The 17763-nt window shown below is 42.1% G+C and overlaps 2 protein-coding genes across 3 annotated transcripts in view; one reads left to right on the top strand and one right to left on the bottom strand.

Moving 5' to 3' along the window:
• Ints7 (integrator complex subunit 7) overlaps positions 1-2799 on the bottom strand; it is a 52988-nt gene extending 50189 nt beyond the window's left edge. The window contains exon 1 of the mRNA XM_021199293.2: positions 2587-2799. Within this exon, the coding sequence (XP_021054952.1) occupies positions 2587-2680 (94 nt within the window). The 5' untranslated portion in view covers positions 2681-2799. The remainder of the gene's footprint in view (positions 1-2586) is intronic.
• Positions 2800-3029: 230 nt separating this feature from the next.
• The window catches only part of Dtl (denticleless E3 ubiquitin protein ligase homolog), a 42037-nt gene continuing 27303 nt past the window's right edge, over positions 3030-17763 (top strand). Inside the window, exons 1-5 of one of the 2 annotated variants that reach the window (XM_021199298.2) lie at positions 3030-3188; positions 9665-9790; positions 10610-10708; positions 11818-11879; positions 11963-12083. In XM_021199298.2, the coding sequence (XP_021054957.1) occupies positions 3137-3188; positions 9665-9790; positions 10610-10708; positions 11818-11879; positions 11963-12083 (460 nt within the window). In that variant the 5' untranslated portion in view covers positions 3030-3136. Of the gene's footprint in view, positions 3189-9664; positions 9791-10609; positions 10709-11817; positions 11880-11962; positions 12084-15764; positions 15797-17763 lie in introns of those variants that run through there. The other variant, XM_021199300.2, reaches the window with a different exon arrangement.

The following is a 17763-nucleotide window of genomic DNA, read 5'->3' as shown; positions in this document are numbered from 1 at the left end:
TTCTATAAGAGAGCAAGCTGAGCAAGCCAGGGGAGGCAAGCCAGTAAAGAACATCCCTCCATGGCTTCTGCATCAGCTCCTGCTTTCTGATCTGCTTGAGTTCCAGTCCTGCATCCTTTGGTGATCTACAGCAGTGTGGAAATGTAAGCCAAATAAACCCTTTCCTCCCCAACTTGCTTCTTGGTCATGATGTTTGTGCAGGAATAGAAGCCCTGACTAACACACCCACTCCCACCCATCCTCTCAAAGCCAGGTGTGCACAAAGCCATCAGGTTGAATGATGTCACTTAACCTTTCTCTCTGCAGGAAGGAGATCTTGCCTGTTTTCATCTGGACAACTTCCAATCACCCAAGGGGCAAATACTTGGTCTGATGATAATAATCTACATTAGGAAAAGCTACACTTATTAGAGTAATATGTGAGACTCAGCCTTTAGCAATGTCTCCTGGGCCCATCTGTGTCACACTGCTGTTCCTGGTTGATACAATGTGTCTCATTGAGCTTGGGGCTTATCTGTAAAACACTCAACCAGCCCCCTATTTATTTCTTACACATATGTGTTTTAATTTCAACTCTTCTTATTAAAAAGGTTGTATTAATATTTTCATTACAACTGCAACCTTTTCTTTTAAAGAGCTTCATTTTTAATTATGTATATGTAGGGGGAGGGAGAGATGTGTGTATGACAGACCCTCTAGAGTTACAGGCAGTTGTGACGTTTGGGGTGTGAGTGCTGAGAACTGAACTCTGGTTCCACAAAACAGTAGTGTGGCCTCTTAAAAGCTAAGTCATCCCTACAGCTGCAGCAACTTTTTTTTTTTTTAAATATAAACCTTATTTCATTGTTATTGTATGTATGTATGCACATGTGCATGTGTGTGACTATCAGGCTTGCACAGGAAGCATTTCACATGGTAAGCCATCACACTGGCTCACAACACACTTTTAGAAGTTAACTCTGGATAGCCTTCCTTTCCATGCTCCATATCCTTACCTCTGTTCTACAACACTCTCTACTCTTAGCCTGGGACAAGATTAGCTACACTAGAGCCATAAAAATTTCGGTGGAAAGGCAATTATTATATAATATTAAAGAATAAAGTTCCTATTATAACTTTGTATTTCAGAGGCAAAAAGACCTATAAATTGCTAAAGAGTAAAACCCAATATAACAGATGGACATCAGTTTTTGTGTGATGAGAATGCACACATAATTCAGATGCTGTATCATTTTAGGTTTATGAGAGAAAGTAAAGGCTTTCTTTAAGAATCCAACACTGGGCAGGCTGTGTCTGCAATAGTAAGTTTGGCACTGAATAAAACGGTGTGGTGGCCACATCAGGTCGAGGACTTGAGAGGCTTTGGATCAAAAGTTGAGAGCTATCCTTGGCCAACCTGGACACCACAGACTTCAGTAAAACGTAAAACTCTTACCTGTAACTGGTTTCAAACTGGGACAAGGAACTGAGGTGCATATTTAACATACCATAGTCTAATTGACCTCCAGGTTCTCTCAGCATCTCCCAGTCCCTACCTGGCACACCCTGCCCCCAACCTTGAATTTACAGATCCCTAGTTTCCAGTCCAGTTCTCTGCAGGTTACACGCTGGCTATAGAATTGTAGCCAAGAATTGTCTATAGTGTAAAAACCTTGGCAGGAAACACAAAGGTCTCACATTTACACAGGACTTCTTTATGGATAACTATCTGACCTTGCTTCCCTTATCTATCTCTAGAAACAAAGTACCTCTTCAGCATTTAATAAAGGCCTCTTAGTCGGGCGGTGGTGGCCCACGCCTTTAATCCCAGCACTTGGGAGGCAGAGGCAGGTGGATTTCTGAGTTCGAGGCCAGCCTGGTCTACAAAGTGAGTTCCAGGACAGCTAGAGCTATACAGAGAAACCCTATCTCGAAAAACAAACAAACAAACAAACAAATAAATAAATAAAGGTATCTTTAAGCATAACACTGCCATTTAACATTTACAACACGGCTGACATACTGTGCCCACTTTGCAGACAAATCGAGTTTAGATGATAATGTCGCTTTCCATAATCACTTTAGTAGAACTGGAATTCAACTCCTAACCCTAAAATCTTTTCTCTTAGCTACCTGTATAAGGGGAACTAACTCGTGGAACTTGTCTGCAGAGAATGAGCGCGTTCAGCCATGCTTTTCAGATGTTCTCATCCACATGGAACCTGCTTTAGAACGCGTAATTGACAGTCTCACAAGACAAATCGCTGTAAAACGCTTAGGAAATCATTTGGCTCTCTTGATGAAGGCTTCACCTGCACTGAACGTCTTAAAAAATAATCTCAGAATTCAGTACTTTCAGGATTTATCTCATTTGCTGTCTGGGAAACCAGAGACTGTGCCCCCAAGTGGTCAAAGGCATCCTCGCAAGCACGGGCCTCCGCTCCAACCGTGCAAGGCTACTCCAGCAACCCTGCAGGCGCCTCAGCGCTGGCTCAAGACTAGCAGCGGCGCTTCCCGCCCCATACATCGGCGCATGCGCCTTTCCGGCCCCTGTAGCTGCCACCACTAGGTGGCGCCACTCCCCTAGACGCGTCCCTCCTCCAGTACCTTTGTCCAGTTCCATAAGAGCGGAGTTAGCGTCCAGCTCCTGTTCGCCATAGCCGGCATCGGCCAGGAAAGACTTGGTTGAGTTTGACGCCATGACCCGAACAGTTACCCGACTCGCCCAGTCACAAAGATTGCAAACTCTTCCCCAGCACCGCCATCTTCTCCCGCCGCGGTCTCGCGGATTTTTCCCTCCGCGCGCTGTCAGGCGGTGTACGCATGCGCCTCGGTCGTCCCGCGGTTCGCCAGTGCCTCGCTGGGCCCCCTGCGCAGGCGCTCAGGGAGCTTGCGAACCCTGGGTTCCCGCGGCTGAGCGAGAGGGAGGCGGAGCTTAGGATGGGGACGAGCCTCCGAAGCGCCAGGACGCTGCGACGAGAGCCAATCAGAAAGCGTGACGTCAGTTTGGCGCGGAGTTTGGCGGCCGGGGCTCGTAGTGGCGGGAGTTGGAGGCGAAACCGCGTCGCGCTGTGCAGGTCGCAAACGGCGGCTCCTGTGGAACTTGGGGGCGATCTTCTCGGCGTTCCCCTCAGCTGAGCCCTCTCCTCAGGCCCAGATGCTCTTCAACTCGGTGCTCCGCCAGCCGCAGCTTGGCGTCCTGAGGAACGGTGAGTAACGGTCCCAACGGCCGCTGGCCGTGGCGGGAACCACCTCCCCCCAGGCGCTCCACCTTGGATCGCTGCCGACTGTGGGCCTCCAGGTCTCCCGCGGCCGGAGCGAATCCGGGCGGGCAAGGACCGCCGAAGAATATCATGCTTGGGTTCCTTCCGGACGCTTTTCACCGTAATCGAGCTTTTTAGATCGGGACCGAGGCGGAGGTTAGGACGCTCACTGGCGTCCCGGGCCCCTGGCTGCTTACGTCAATATCGCGCGTTAACTAGAGAGAGCACGCTTGAGTGAGTCGGGGGTGGGAGATGCTTTGGCACCAGCGATGTGCGGTCTTTGCAGAACTTTAGCGATCCCTGCAAGTTTGTTGCTGTGCACCAGCGCGCATGGCCCGCAGTTGAGGAACTCAGTCTTACGGCGCCAAAGCCCCCTCCCCCATCTCCCCAGGCTCTGAAAAGTTCTAAACTACAGACTAAAAGAGCTCATAGCCACACCCACGTGGTGACCGCGGGTAATGGATGCAAGGGTATTGTTCCAAATGTGTCTTGATGCCGAGGTACTTCCAGAGATGGGATTACACTCGATTTTCTCTTCACGGTGGAATTCAGCCATGTTCTCCTGTTAGCATATAGAAAGCCAGCCCATTTCCTACAGTTCTCTTAGGCAGTCTTACAAAAACACTGGCAGTCAGAGATGCGGTTAGGTTTATTTGTCGTTAAACTAAGACTTTGAAGAGTGGGCCTAAGAATGTTGAGAAGAGGAAAAGCTCCTTGAGGTCCTGCGATCTAAAACTTTGTATTCGTACTAACTCTGTGGATACTCTTGTAGTTACATTCTGCCTCTTTCTCTCCTAGAACTTTACAAAAGTAACTTCCCCGGTGTTAGGAATGGCCGCCCTGCACAGTGGTTGTAAGCGGTCTTCGGAGCATCTGAGTTTCAACTCCATCTTCTTTTCCTATGTGCTACATTTTCTGTCTACCCACTTTTCAGTTTGTCGTTCGGGTTTACAGATAGTAGTTCAGTGATAGGCACTGGGATTCATTGAGATCTGCATCCCTCTTCCCCTCCGGTGTTGCTGTGCGACCCTTAGATGATTATAGCCATAAGTAAGGATTCTACTGCGGCCTACACTCTTCCATTCCCTATATTTTTTGGATTAATTTCCATAAAAGCTGTGTGTATTGACCTTAATATAGACAGCTAGGTATACAAGCATCTTATATTCTAATGCCCCAAACTGAGTTGGCTTCTTCCCATTTTGGGGGAGTGACATTATTTTAAACTGGTGTCCCCAGCTAAAACTCAGACTCCATATTCCTCATTATGACATTTTCAAAAAAAAAAAAAAAATTCCTTAAGCCTGCTTGAATCTCTTTTTCATCCCCACTGATTCAGCCTCTTTACCTCAAACTGAGTCTTCCATTTCCCCAGACTGGACCCTGATACTTTACTCCCTGGATCATAACAAGCCTCCAAAATGTGGCTTTAGTTTCCTTTCTCTACTGGTGTTTGTAAAATGGGAATATAATTACTTTTGTGAATTTTTAAATCCATATCTAAAAGTTTTTGCTATAAGCTTTAAACATGCAAAGTTATAATTTTTAGCCTTATTGTGAGTTAGCATCTTGAGATAAATACTATTTTAGCCTTTTAAATACATCTGTCACTATAAACAACTATACTAACTTGGTAGTCGTGGTCTCTGTTTTTTAAAAGGTGAGCAAATGCTTTAACTGTTCGGTGTTTTATATGGTTGCTTTTTCTTCTGAATATTTCTATCTTATTTCTGTCCCCAATTTATCCTATTATAATTTAAAAGTTCTTGTCACCCTGTGTACTGGCTAGTTTTGTGTCAACTTGACACAGCTGGAGTTATCACAGAGAAAGGAGCTTTAGATGGGGAAATGCCTCCATGAGATCCAGCTGTAAGGCATTTTCTTAATTAGTGATCAAGGGGGAGGGGCCCCTTGTGAGTGGGATCATCTCTGGGCTGGTAGTCTTGGATTCTATAAGAGAGAAAGCTGAGCAAGCCAGGGGAAGCAAACCAGCAAAGAACATCCCTCCATGGCTCCTGCTTTCTGACCTGCTTGAATTCTAGTCCTGCATCCTTTGGTGGTCAATAGCAGTATGGAAATGTAAGCCAAATAAACCCTTTCCTCCCCAACTTGCTTCTTGGTCATGATGTTTGTGCAGGAATAGAAACCCTGACTAACACAAATTGATACCAGCAAAGTGGGGTATTCTTGTGACAACCTGACCATGTTTTGGGGAGGACTGTGGAAGGACTTTGGAACTTTGGGCTAGAAGATCAATTCGGTGTTAAGAACTCTGTGAAATGTTGTGTAGGAGCTCAGAAGTTAATGTTTGAGAACAGTGCAGAAGATGGAGGCCTGGCTTGTGAAATTTCAGAGGGAAAATTAAAGACTCTTTTCAGGGCCATTGTTACTTTGTGAAGATTCTGTGGTTCTGGTTAGCTGGGGCTGAAGAATCAGCTGTGATTAACAAGATACCAGAACTACTAAAGCAAAACCTTTGCATTATTGGGACTATTGATGCTGGTTAGCTGGAGCTAAGAAATTAGCGGTGATTAAGAAGAGACCAGCATCATTGAGGTGACATCTTCTGGCAAGTGTTTTCTGAGAGCACAGAGGCTGTGTTCCAGAGATAGGCAAGGTTGTACCTTGTGCTGTGGCTGGACTTGGTAATGTGTAAGAGTTACTCAGGTGGTACTGGTTTTGAAGGCATGAAGGGGTTATGCAGAGCAGCTGAGGCCATGGAAGGCCATTGGTGAAGGTGCAGCCTCAGTTGCAGTTGATGGCCCAGGACTGAAGTGGTCATTCAAAGGAGTTGAGGCTTGGCACCATGAAGAGAGCCTATGAGAGGCTAGCGTTGAAGCCTAGTTACAGTGGAAGACAGCAGCGCTTTGGAGATGCCAGTATCATGAGATGACCACCAAGAACAGCAGCAGCAATGAAGTACAGGCAACTGGAGCTGGAGCCGAGAAAACAAGGTGTGTGCTACAAAGGGCATGGCTGGAGAAGTGACCCAAGCCCTTGGAGGAGCCCAGAAGATCATGAGTTGGATCCCAGACATTGGACAGTTGGAGTTTGATTTTGCTTTTCATTGTGACTGTGCCCTGATGCTTTTCCCTCTTGAAGAAAGTATTTTAGTGGAACCCACAGTTAAGAGACTTTTAATTTTTAAGAGACTTTGGATTTTAAGAGAGATTGAAATTTTAAGAATTTGTAAAGTCTGTGGGACTTTTAAAGTTGTTTAGATCTTGGGGAAGAATAAGAAACTAAGGGTTGAGGCTTACTAGTTATGTGTTTGTGTGTCAAGTTGACAAGGGGTCAATTGTACTGGCTAGTTTTGTGTCAACTTGACACAGCTGGAGTTATCACAGAGAAAGGAGCTTTAGTTGGGGAAGTGCCTCCATGAGATCCAGCTGTAAGGCATTTTCTCAATTAGTGATCAAGGGGGAAAGGCCCCTTGTGGGTGGGATCATCTCTGGGCTGGTAGTCTTGGATTCTATAAGAGAGAAAGCTGAGCAAGCCAGGGGAAGCAAACCAGCAAAGAACATCCCTCCATGGCTCCTGCTTTCTGACCTGCTTGAATTCTAGTCCTGCATCCTTTGGTGGTCAATAGCAGTATGGAAATGTAAGCCAAATAAACCCTTTCCTCCCCAACTTGCTTCTTGGTCATGATGTTTGTGCAGGAATAGAAACCCTGGCTAAGACACCCTGACATGCCCTATCAAAAAGCATATAAAGTGCTATTTTCTGTGGTTTTAGTACCCAATAGTTGCAAAGGTTTCCCTTGGTGAATTATCACCATAGTTAATTAATAGTGGGCAATTGTTAGAAACTACGTAACCTCTTAAAATGTTTTAAGCAAAAAGCAAAATTTTTATTGAAAGTGCATCTTTTAATGAAATGGGTTTAGGTATCTGGTGCCTTGTGGTCTCAAAACATCTCATAGGTAGGACCTCTCTAGTTTTCTATTTGGGGTTATTTTGTGTGTGTGTGTTTTAAAAGATTTATTTATTTTTATTCATATGAATACATTGTACTCGTATACATACCAGAAGAGTGCATCTGATCCCATTACAGATGGGTTGTGAGCCACCATGTGGGTGCTGGGAATTGAACTCAGGACCTCTGGAAGAGCAGTCAGTGCTCTTAACTGCTGAGCCCGTATTTAAGTGTTTGTAATGGGCACATCTTTCAAAAATGCAAGGTGGAAGATGAGGAAGGGAGAATAGAATACATTCCTTTTGTGGAAGTAGAAAGGAAGTGAAGCAGGTGATAGGAAAGGGAACCCCTCAACCTGTTCAGACAGAGTAGCTTTAGAAATAATGTGTGGAAACTGTTGAATTGTCAAGGTGTTGATCCTCTGAAATTGCAAAACCTTGTATATTTCTTTTCAGTGTGTGGGCCTTTAGCTGTGTATTGAAGAAAGAATGGACCTTTTCAGATGCGTATTGGTGTCTGGGAAACACTACAGGTTCATATTCATAGAATATAAATAAAGATCCAAAAGTATATTATGGTGAGATGCAGAAATAATGAACTCAGTAGAGCTTGCTCAGTGAGTCACTTTAAATACTGTTTATTAGTCTGAATACTAGTTTAGGTAAAGAGGAATTAGCTTCATTGTGAAAATATCCAGAGCAAATTGTATCTTCAGTTTTACTCATGTGATTCCTCTTTGTATAGACTTAAAATCTCACATCATACACCTGCGTTTACATTTCTTTACAATGCAGCCTTTTGTTTTCAAATTTACTTTTTGAGATGAGTATTTGTAAACATAACATTTTTAGTGGTCTTTCAGAGATTACATATAGGGTTGCTTAATATAAAAAGTTAGGAGCCATGCCCCCATCAAGCCATTTTAAATCTAGACTGAGTTCCTTTTCTCCTCATTCCTTCTCCAACTAGATTAAGTGGTGTTTCTGTTAGGCTGAAATGTCTTCTCTGTTTGAGAGGAGTCGCTTTCTCATCATCTTTATCCCTTCCTTCTATTTTGCAAAAGGAAGGCGTTCTCTTGTCTCCATTGTATACCTTGCATTGTCTCAGGATAGACAAACTGCTGGATGTCCAGTACAGATTTTTAAATAAACAAAACTGAGAATTGGTAGTGCCCTTAGATGTGAATTTAACATTTGCAGCACTTACAACTTGTCAGCTCATTATTTCATCTGATCCTTGATCAGCAATTACTTCTTGAAAAAATGTTTTTCTTACTGAGGCTGAGCATGTTAATCTAAAAAATCTGAAGGTTTTGAGTGCTGGTTTGTTGTTCAAAAGCCTTAGGATGCCCAACCAGTAAAATGTAAGCAAATCGGAAACATTCTTGGTCTCAAAAATGTTTGAATAAGAACATTCAACCTTTCTATATTTAAATGAGTCAACCTACATGTTCATACTAATCAGATTTTAAATGATGACTTATTATTTAGTACCATGATGTACATTAGAAAGATGGCTTTCTTTCTGAATGAAATGAAAATTGACTTTGAGTTCTCTTAAGGCACATTCCTTAGGGGGAGAGACAGACCACTTTTGAGTTATATCTCACATAAGATACTGGGTTTCTGTTAGAATTTTAGGGTTTTAGGATCCTAGGATTTCAGCACTTTAGGAAAAAGGTGTTAAATTACTAGTCAATACAGTAACTCTGTAATGCTGATTGTATTATGATTGCTGTTTGCTTGATTTTCTCATTCAGACACTCCCAAATCAAACTTTTCATGGAAGGGAGTAACAATTTAATTGGTAATGCTTTATTGGCTGCATCTTTGCTAGAAGAGTCAGATCTCTTTGCATTGGTACTGATCATAATACACTAATTTTCTACATTTTAGATGGTAAAACGGAGCTGGATGTGGTAGAACAAGCTTTTAATCCCAGCACTTGGGAGTCAGGTAGACAATCTTGAATTCAAGGCTAGTTGATCTATGCCATAGTAAATTCAAGGCCAGCCAGAGCTCTACACAATGAGACTGTCTTAAAAAAACAACAGCAACAACAACAACAAAAACCTATATATAGTGTAACCCAAATGTCCTTAGAGTGTTTTGATTTCTTCCTTAAAATGGCTTAAGAAAATAGCAGAAATGTTCAAGGCCAGCCCGGTCAACAGAGTGAGTTCCAGGACAACCTGGGCTGGAAACTGAGAAACCCTGTTTTCAGAAATCCATCCAAAAGGAAGGAAAAGAAAATACTAGAAGTGGTGTTCTGGAGCACCATAGCTAGTGAGTAGATCTGAGTTACATATGGAAAGTTCTATATGAACCAATACTTAGCCAGGTATGGTAGCTCATACCTTTCATCCCCATCACTTGGGAGGCAGAAGCAGGATTGTTACTTCCATGCCTCAGAGACAAACAAGACTAAAGATATTTATCTTTAGATTTGTGGGAAATGCTAAAACATAATGTTGCATTTTAATTCTTAAAGAAACTGTCTTGTTTTAGGGTGGTCTTCACATTACCCTCTACAATCCCTTCTAAGTGGTTATCAGTGCAACTGTAACGATGAACACACATCTTATGGAGAAACAGGAGTCCCAGTTCCTCCTTTTGGATGCACCTTCTGTACTGGTGAGAAAAGGACTGAATACACTAAGCTTGAACAGAACATTGCTTCCTACTTAGAGGGAAAATAGACTTTGAAAGAAAAGTAACGTAGGTAGATGTTAAAATTATACTCATAACTGATGTTTTATAAGGTACAGAGATGTTTTAAAGATGAAGGGTTTTTTGTCCTAGCAATCATTTAAAAAAATGTGAATAGAAGTTCTTGTCTCTAGATTAATAGTTTAATTGAGGAAAGGTCATAAAAAGGAATTTTAAAACCAATAGTTTGTATCTGCTGGTGGGCTGTATCCTGCTTTTATTTGCCATTGGCCAGTACCACTCTTGATTTAGTCAAGTCAGAGTATCTGAAGACTATTTTGATGGTTAGAGTAGGTTTTTTAAAAAATCATTTTTATATTATGTGTATGAGTGTTTTGCTTGTGTGTACCCAGAGGCCAGAAAAGGGCCTTAGGTCCCTGGGAACTACAGTTGCAGACAATTGTGAGCTGCCATGTGGGTGCTGAGAATCAAACCCCAGTTTTCTTTCTTTCTTTCTTTCTTTTTTTTTTTTTTTTTTTTTTTTTGAGACAAGATTTCTCTGAATAGCCTGGGCTGTCCTGGGACTCACTTTGTAGACCAGGCTGGCCTTGAACTCAGAAATCCGCCTGCCTCTGCCTCCCAAGTGCTGGGATTAGATGTGCGCCACCACTGCCTGGCAAACCCCAGTTTTCTATAAGAACAATAAATACTCTTGACCTGAGCCATCTCTGAGCCCTGTTTAGAGTCATTTGATACTTTAGTACTCATTTTGAAAGTTCTTATATATTCTTTGTTTCTCTTTAGCTCCCAGTATGGAGCATATATTAGCAGTTGCTAATGAAGAAGGCTTTGTCAGATTATATAATACAGAATCACAAACTAGCAAAAAGACATGCTTCAAGGGTAAGTCTGTAATTTTTAACATTTTTAATTCATAAAATCTTCGGTGTAAATTGCTGTTTTAATACAAGGATGATGGACAGCTTGGGTGGAATAAGGTAGATAACCATGCACATGATACGAACAGTGAGAGATAAGCACCTCCACAGAACTAGCTTGCAGGGTCAAAGCAAGTAGGACCTCAGATGCCAAACTAAAGTCAGACTAACGTTATTTCCTTGCTAGGACTTTGTGAAAGTTTTTTGACATAGAGAATGTTTTGAGAAGATCCTATTTTAGAGAATACTTATAATACTCAAAATAATTTTATTTCTTTGGGAAAGTATATAGTGCATGTACATGAGTGTGGGGGCCAGAAGTTGTTGTTAGATGTCCTCCTGAATCATGCTCTGCCTTACTTTTTGAGACAAAATCTCTCATTGGACATGGGGCCCATTCATCTTATTATACTTGCACCTGGTATTTATTTGGGTGTTGGGCATGTGAACTCAGGACCTCTTGCTGGTGCAGCAAGTACTTTACCCACTGAGTCATCTCTCTTCCCTCATTTGATGTTAGATAGTGGCTTTTGCATGTGTCCTGGAGGGTTGTGTGACATCTGTGACTCCATAATGCTCTTTGGCCTGTTGACAGTAGAGTACTAGCTACCATCTCACTTTGAAAATTTCCAAAGTGTCTTAGTTACGGATTCATTACTGTGAGCAGACACTATGGCCACAGCAACTCTTATAAAGGAAAAAATTTCATTGGGGACTGGCTTACTGTTTAGAGGTTCAGTCCATTATCATCATGACAGGAAGCATGGCAGCTTGCAGGCAGTCAGCAGGTGCAGGTACTTGAGGAGCTGAGAGTTCTACATCTTGATCAACAGTCAGCAGGAGACTGCTTCACTAGGCATAGAGTATAAGACCTCAAAGCTCACCCTCACAGTGACATGCTTCTTCCAACAAGGCCACACCTACTTTAATAAGACCACAACTCTTAATAGTGCTACTCCCTCTGGGCCAAGTACTCACACACATTCCTATTTAAGCTACCATAAAAGGTGTTTAAACTTATACTGGCATGACTATCATTGAATACACTCTGGATCTTATATTTTCTATGTTTAGAGTGGATGGCTCACTGGAATGCTGTCTTTGACTTGGCCTGGGTCCCTGGTGAATTTAAACTTGTAAGTGACTTCCATTTTATTAGGTCTGAGTAGATGCTGATAATGGGTTTCTTTCTTAAATTTTACTATATTATTTTTGGAAGGTTACAGCAGCCGGTGACCAAACAGCCAAATTTTGGGATGTAAGAGCTGGTGAGCTAATGGGAACATGCAAAGGCCACCAGTGCAGCCTCAAGTCTGTAGCTTTTTCCAAGTTTCAAAAAGGTAGGTTGGTATTTGTCATTTTCCTAATGGTGGGGAGATACAGTGACATTTTTGTTTGTCTTTGCTTTCTCAAAGTTGTCACTTTACCTAACTAGGTGGTGGAGATTTTATTTTAACTGAAAATCTTAATGAAGTTAGTTGGTTAGGCCCATTTAAATCTATTTTTTATTATTGTATTTTAATGTGTAATGAGTCTTTACCTGCATATGTCTGTGCATTGCATGTGTGCAGTGCCTGCCAAGGCCAGGAGGGGGCACTAGATCCTTTGGGACAAGAATTAAGGAGGTTGTGAGCCATGGTGAGGGGTTTGGGGATCCAACCAGATCCTCTGGAAAATTAGTAATCTTAACCTCTGAGCCCTCTCCAGCCCCTTGTGTCTAATCTTTGGTTATTATCTTCAGCTTTTCCTGGGAAGGTAATAAGACTTAGGACAATTTTACTTTTTCTATGACCAACTTTGCAGGTGGGTAAGATAGTACTACTGTTAAGCTATAAGATAATTGATTTATTCTTATTTCTGTCTAGTTTCAATGGGATGAGAAACAAACTGATTTTTTCATTAGACTCTGTGCAATTACTGGGGTATTACCCTTAAACTAATTCTAGACTGGCTGCTTCCCCAAATACTTGCTATTTGAATCTTCCTGGATATTTCTACTTCATCAGTGTGGTGTCGTAGGGAGGCATTTCACTCTTGCCCATGCTGCTGGTCCATCATGACTAACGGAGACCTGTTCTCTCCATCTTCTCTTCTGTGCTCTTTCTCCTTTCTCCTTATCCTTCATGGTCCCTACCTGCCGCCCCCAGCCCAGTAATTCAAACTCCACCTCTCTTTATTCTCCCCAGTAATTGGCTGTAGTCATCTCTATTCAACCAATAATTTTAAATTGTGGAGCAAGGTTTGCATAGCATCACTTGGTGTGTGTGAGGATCTCCTGGGGCAAGGGGAGGACTAGATCTTTGGGGCAGGTATTTAGCATTTGAATACATAGCACCTGACTAACACCTCCCCCTGCCGCCCCCCCCCCCCAACAGTTTTTGGAGTCAAGCAGATGGCTTCAAGATCACTGAGATTCCTCTGCTTCTACCTCACTGATGCTGGGATTAAAGGCATATGCCACTTCACTTAGCAAAATACCCTGTTTTTATTTATTCATACAAATGCTCCAGAATACTGAACTAAGGCTATTAAGTGGTTTAGACTTTTGGTAAAGTTACATTGTTTTGTATTTCTGAGTCAGGCTCCCAGACTAACCAGAAACTTGTGATCCTCCCACCTCAGCCTCCCATGTTGGGGTTACAGACGTGTGCCACCATTTCCAGGTCACAAAGTTAAGTTTATTCTGTTGTAGTTGCTGTTAAGCTGGAATTCTAAAAATAAAAATTAATGTATGTCATGAGTTTTGATTCCACATCACTGTTCATTAACGCCGGATGTGGTGGTTCACGCCTTTAATCCCAGCACTCAGAGGCAGGCGGATTTCTTGAGTTCAAGGACAGCCAGGGCTACACAGAGAAGCCCTGTCTCAAAAAAAAAACCAAAACAAAACACTGCTAATTAACAATGTATTGTGTGAAGTTAAGAATGTCTGTGTTGTGTTCTCATTTGTTGAACTCTGAGATTTAAATTTAAGTTTACATAAAATTTATGGGAATAATTTATGATCATGAAATTTTACCTAATTTAACAGTTTTGTAAAGGGAAACACCATGTCTGTTAGTGCCTTTGTCTAAGTTTTTTTTGTTTGTTTGTTTTTTGGTTTTTGGGTTTTTTATCGAGACAGTTTCTCTGTGTAGCCTGGCTGTCCTGGAACTCACTTTGTAGACCAGGACGGCCTCGAACTCAGAAATCCGCCTGCCTCTGCCTCCTGAGTGCTGGGACTAAAGGCATGCGCCACCACACCCGGCTTTGTCTAAATTAAAACTGTGGATAAGTCATGTAAAAGAAATGCCAATGTCATGTAAAAGAAAATACATTGATTGGATGTGGAGCTAGTGGCTTTTATCCTGGCTTCTAGTTTTATACAGTTAGCTGAGTTGGAAACTGCCTACAATGTCCTATAGGTTGGTCAGTGAGACAGATTAGGTTCAGCCTGCCCTCCCACTTAGCCATGCATAGAATAACTCAGAGACAACTTTTATTTTAGACTTTTAAAATGACTTTGCATTTGTTACTTTAATTAGGTTACTGCCCAACACCATTTAAGTCAGGAAAATGTGAGCATAATAATGAGGTTGGGGGGCTGGGGAGGGGCTAGAGAGATGGCTCAGCGATTAAGAGCATTGACTGTTCTTCCAGAGGTTCTGACTTGAATTCCCAACAACACAGTGGCTTACAACCATCAGTAATGTAATATGGTGTGTCTGAAGAGAGCTACAGTGTACTCATAAATAAAATAATCCTTTAAAAAAACAAAACAAAACATGAGGTATGTGTAAGACCCCGAAAGGAGGAACTCCCTCTGGTCCGGAACTCTCTTGGGTCCCCAGAAAATTCGGAATACACCTTTAACACCTTGCTGTAAATCACATGAGGTACTTTATTTACGAGGCCTCGGGCCGACTCGTATCTCTCGCAGGAGACAGAGGAGTCGACCCAGTCCCTCAGAAGTAAGGGGTTCTTATAGGGTTAGGATTGGGGGGGGGAGGGAGAGTTGGTGCAGCCACAAGTGATTGGCTCATTTGAACATACAATGCAACAAGATAGTACAGCCAGCCGGAGTGGCAGAATTCCAGAGGCCGGGGGCCTAGTCTGGGGCACCTCTGGTCAGTGTGTGACCCTGAGTGAACCGGGGTGAGATGCCTCCTTGGCAGAGTTTATGAGCTAACCTTGACAGCCCCGGCTGGCTCCGGCACTCCTTTCCCTTATCTTCATGGTCTTGTTAGTCTTAGCAGCCGGGTGGGCTCCGTCTTTACAGTGTTCGGCCTTGAGCCTTTGAATTTTCTTTTCAGTCTCAAACATAGGAAGATGGGTGCCTGGCTGGGGCAACTGAGATAATTGCCTAGCTAGCTGTCAGGTGGAGGAACAGAAGACCTTCAGCTGCCCTAAGAGAACAAAGGCTCTTTACTAGCCACATTCCTAATGATCTAGGGAACAGGTTTTGGGGAATTTTTTAAAATTTAGGGCTCTACAGTATGTACTCATTTTTTTTAAAAAACCGGGAGACTAAATGTTAGTGGGGGTTTTATGTGGATTTTTTTTTTTTTTTTTTTTAGTTTTATGCTAACATAGTAGAAAAATTGATTGGTCCAGTTTATTCAACCCTATATGAACAAAATACTAATGATCATAATTGAATAGTAGTGAATCCTAATTGGATATTAGTTGGTACTAGTGAAAATTAAAATTAACTGTAAATTTATTTTCTTATCTCCTAAAAACTTACATATATTTCAACCTTTCTAATTCTTCTTGTTTAAAGCCAGTTAGTCCTTCATCCTAAACTGGTAGTTCTCAACCCTAGTAATCTTTGGTTATTAGATTTTTTTTTTTAACATGCTAATTAAATGGTAATCTCTAGTAGTTGAGCCAGGTTATCTGTGTGCCTGTCTGTCTGTTTTACTTCATCAAGGGATTCCAGTGTATTGCTACAGTTGAGGAATATTTTTTAAATTTAAACTTACTTTGAGAATTTCATAAGTCAATATTGTATTCATAGTATTTCTACCTCTCCCCTCCAGCTCTTCCTGTGTAGCTCCACATTCTCAAATATGTATGTATGTATGTGTGTGTATGTGTGTATGTGTCAGATGTTTGTAACGGTGGATATTGCTGTTTTAGTTACTTCTGCTTGATTGTGGGCAGACCTTCTGACAGTTTTTTTTTCTTAATTTCTTCATTATCAATCAGAAGTATAATAAAGCTCACACCTGTTTAGAGATAAAACCTGAAAGTTAATTTGAATTTTTGGTTGGCTCAGGGAACGTGGGCCACACTAGCAAGTTTATGTACAAACTGACAACACGACCAGTCCATGGTATTAGAAAGCTTTTATTATAGGTATGAGAGAGAGAACCTCCAAAGTCATCGAGAAGGATAGAACTGAGAGAAAGTAGACTAACCGTGACCAGCCAGCAGACTGGACCTGGCCAGGAGCAAAGTGGGAGGGGTGCAGACAGGGAGAAAAGCTGAAAAAGCAGGATTATAAGGACAGTGAGTAACTGCAGGTGGGTGGGGAGGGTTAGAGTAGAGATGGGGAGAAGAGCTAGGACTTAGAAAACTGTAACAGGTACTCGTGATGCCAAGGGAACCTGGAGAACAAAGTGTGCTTTGGAATGCTAATAAGCACCACATACAGCCAGCCATTTGCCCTATCTGCCTTTTGGAATTTGGGGAAATAGAGTTTCCTTTGGACCTAACACTATGCACAACCTACTGAGTCCATTTAATGTTGGGTTTTTTGTTTGTTTGTTTGTTTGTTTTTGTTTGGTTGGTTGGTTTTGGGGGTTTTTTTTTTGTGCATGTATTTAAGGCTGACCCCTGGGGATTAGAAATTTATCGGGAGGCTGGTCCATAGAGGAAATTTATTTTCCTGTAGTTCTTCATCTAAGGGTGAAGCTTTATGAAATTCCCTCCATGCTAGCATGTCCACTGGTATAGTCATTATATAGGTTTTGATTAGGCAGCCATACTCTTGAGATTTCAGAGGCACAGTGGCTGTCTTATATCTAGAAGCCACTGTCTCACAGCAGGTATTCTGTTCTTCTGGCTCCTGCAGTGTTCACTGAGTCTTGGGTGTAGGAGTTATGTTATAGATGTACCAATTCAGGGTGGGCATACGACAATGACTTACTTGCATCCTGAGCAGTGTGGGTGGTGGGTCTCTGTAAACAGTTTCCATCTCTGCCAAAAGAAGCTACTTTGATGAAAGTGGAGCCCTATTTTACCTTGCTGGAGGATAAGAGGGCAAACTGTTCAAACCATATTATATACAATAAAATTTTCCATTTTTAAACTGTATTTAAACAGTTTTTAGTTTACTCGGGGTTGTACAGTAATTAATATGGGAGAGCAATGGATCTATCAATCAATTTGTTAACACCACCATATCATCCAGAGAGGCTGAGTTTGAAGACATAAGTAAAGGTCTCTCTGTGTCTAGCTCACCTGCTGCTTGGGCAGCTCTTGTGATAGAGCGCCTCTCCACCCCTAGCCTCTTTCCTGCTTCCTCTATCTTAAAAGGAAGCTGGCAGGTTTTTCTGTTGGCATTTGGTTACCTTTGCCCTGATTGCTCCAGTCACCTGATTTAGTTGTTGACTCCTAGAAAATTTGGTGTTTTAATTCAGTGTTCACAACTCTCAAGTAGTTGTTTTGGTACTTTGTTCAATTTATAGCTATTATAGTTGAATCAGTTTGTTTATTGCTCGCTCTTCCATATAGGAAGCAGAATTCCTTTTTTTTTTTTAAAGATTTATTTATTTATTATATGTAAGTACACTGTAGCTGTCTTCAGACACTCTGGAAGAGGGCATCAGATCTTGTTACAGGTGGTTGTGAGCCACCATGTGGTTGCTGGGATTTGAACCCCGGACCTTCGGAAGAGCAGTCGGGTGCTCTTACCCACTGAGCCATCTCACCAGCCCCGCAGAATTCCTTTTTAAATACTTTGTAAATGTGCATATTTTGCAGTGGCCTTGTACATACTAGGCAAATGTGCCACTGAGGGTGTATATCTATCTT

Source organism: Mus pahari, chromosome 5, assembly GCF_900095145.1.
Source record: "Mus pahari chromosome 5, PAHARI_EIJ_v1.1, whole genome shotgun sequence".
Taxonomy (NCBI): Eukaryota; Metazoa; Chordata; class Mammalia; order Rodentia; family Muridae; genus Mus; species Mus pahari.
Note: the sequence above shows the minus strand (reverse complement) of the source record. Positions and strands in the feature narration are given on the sequence as shown.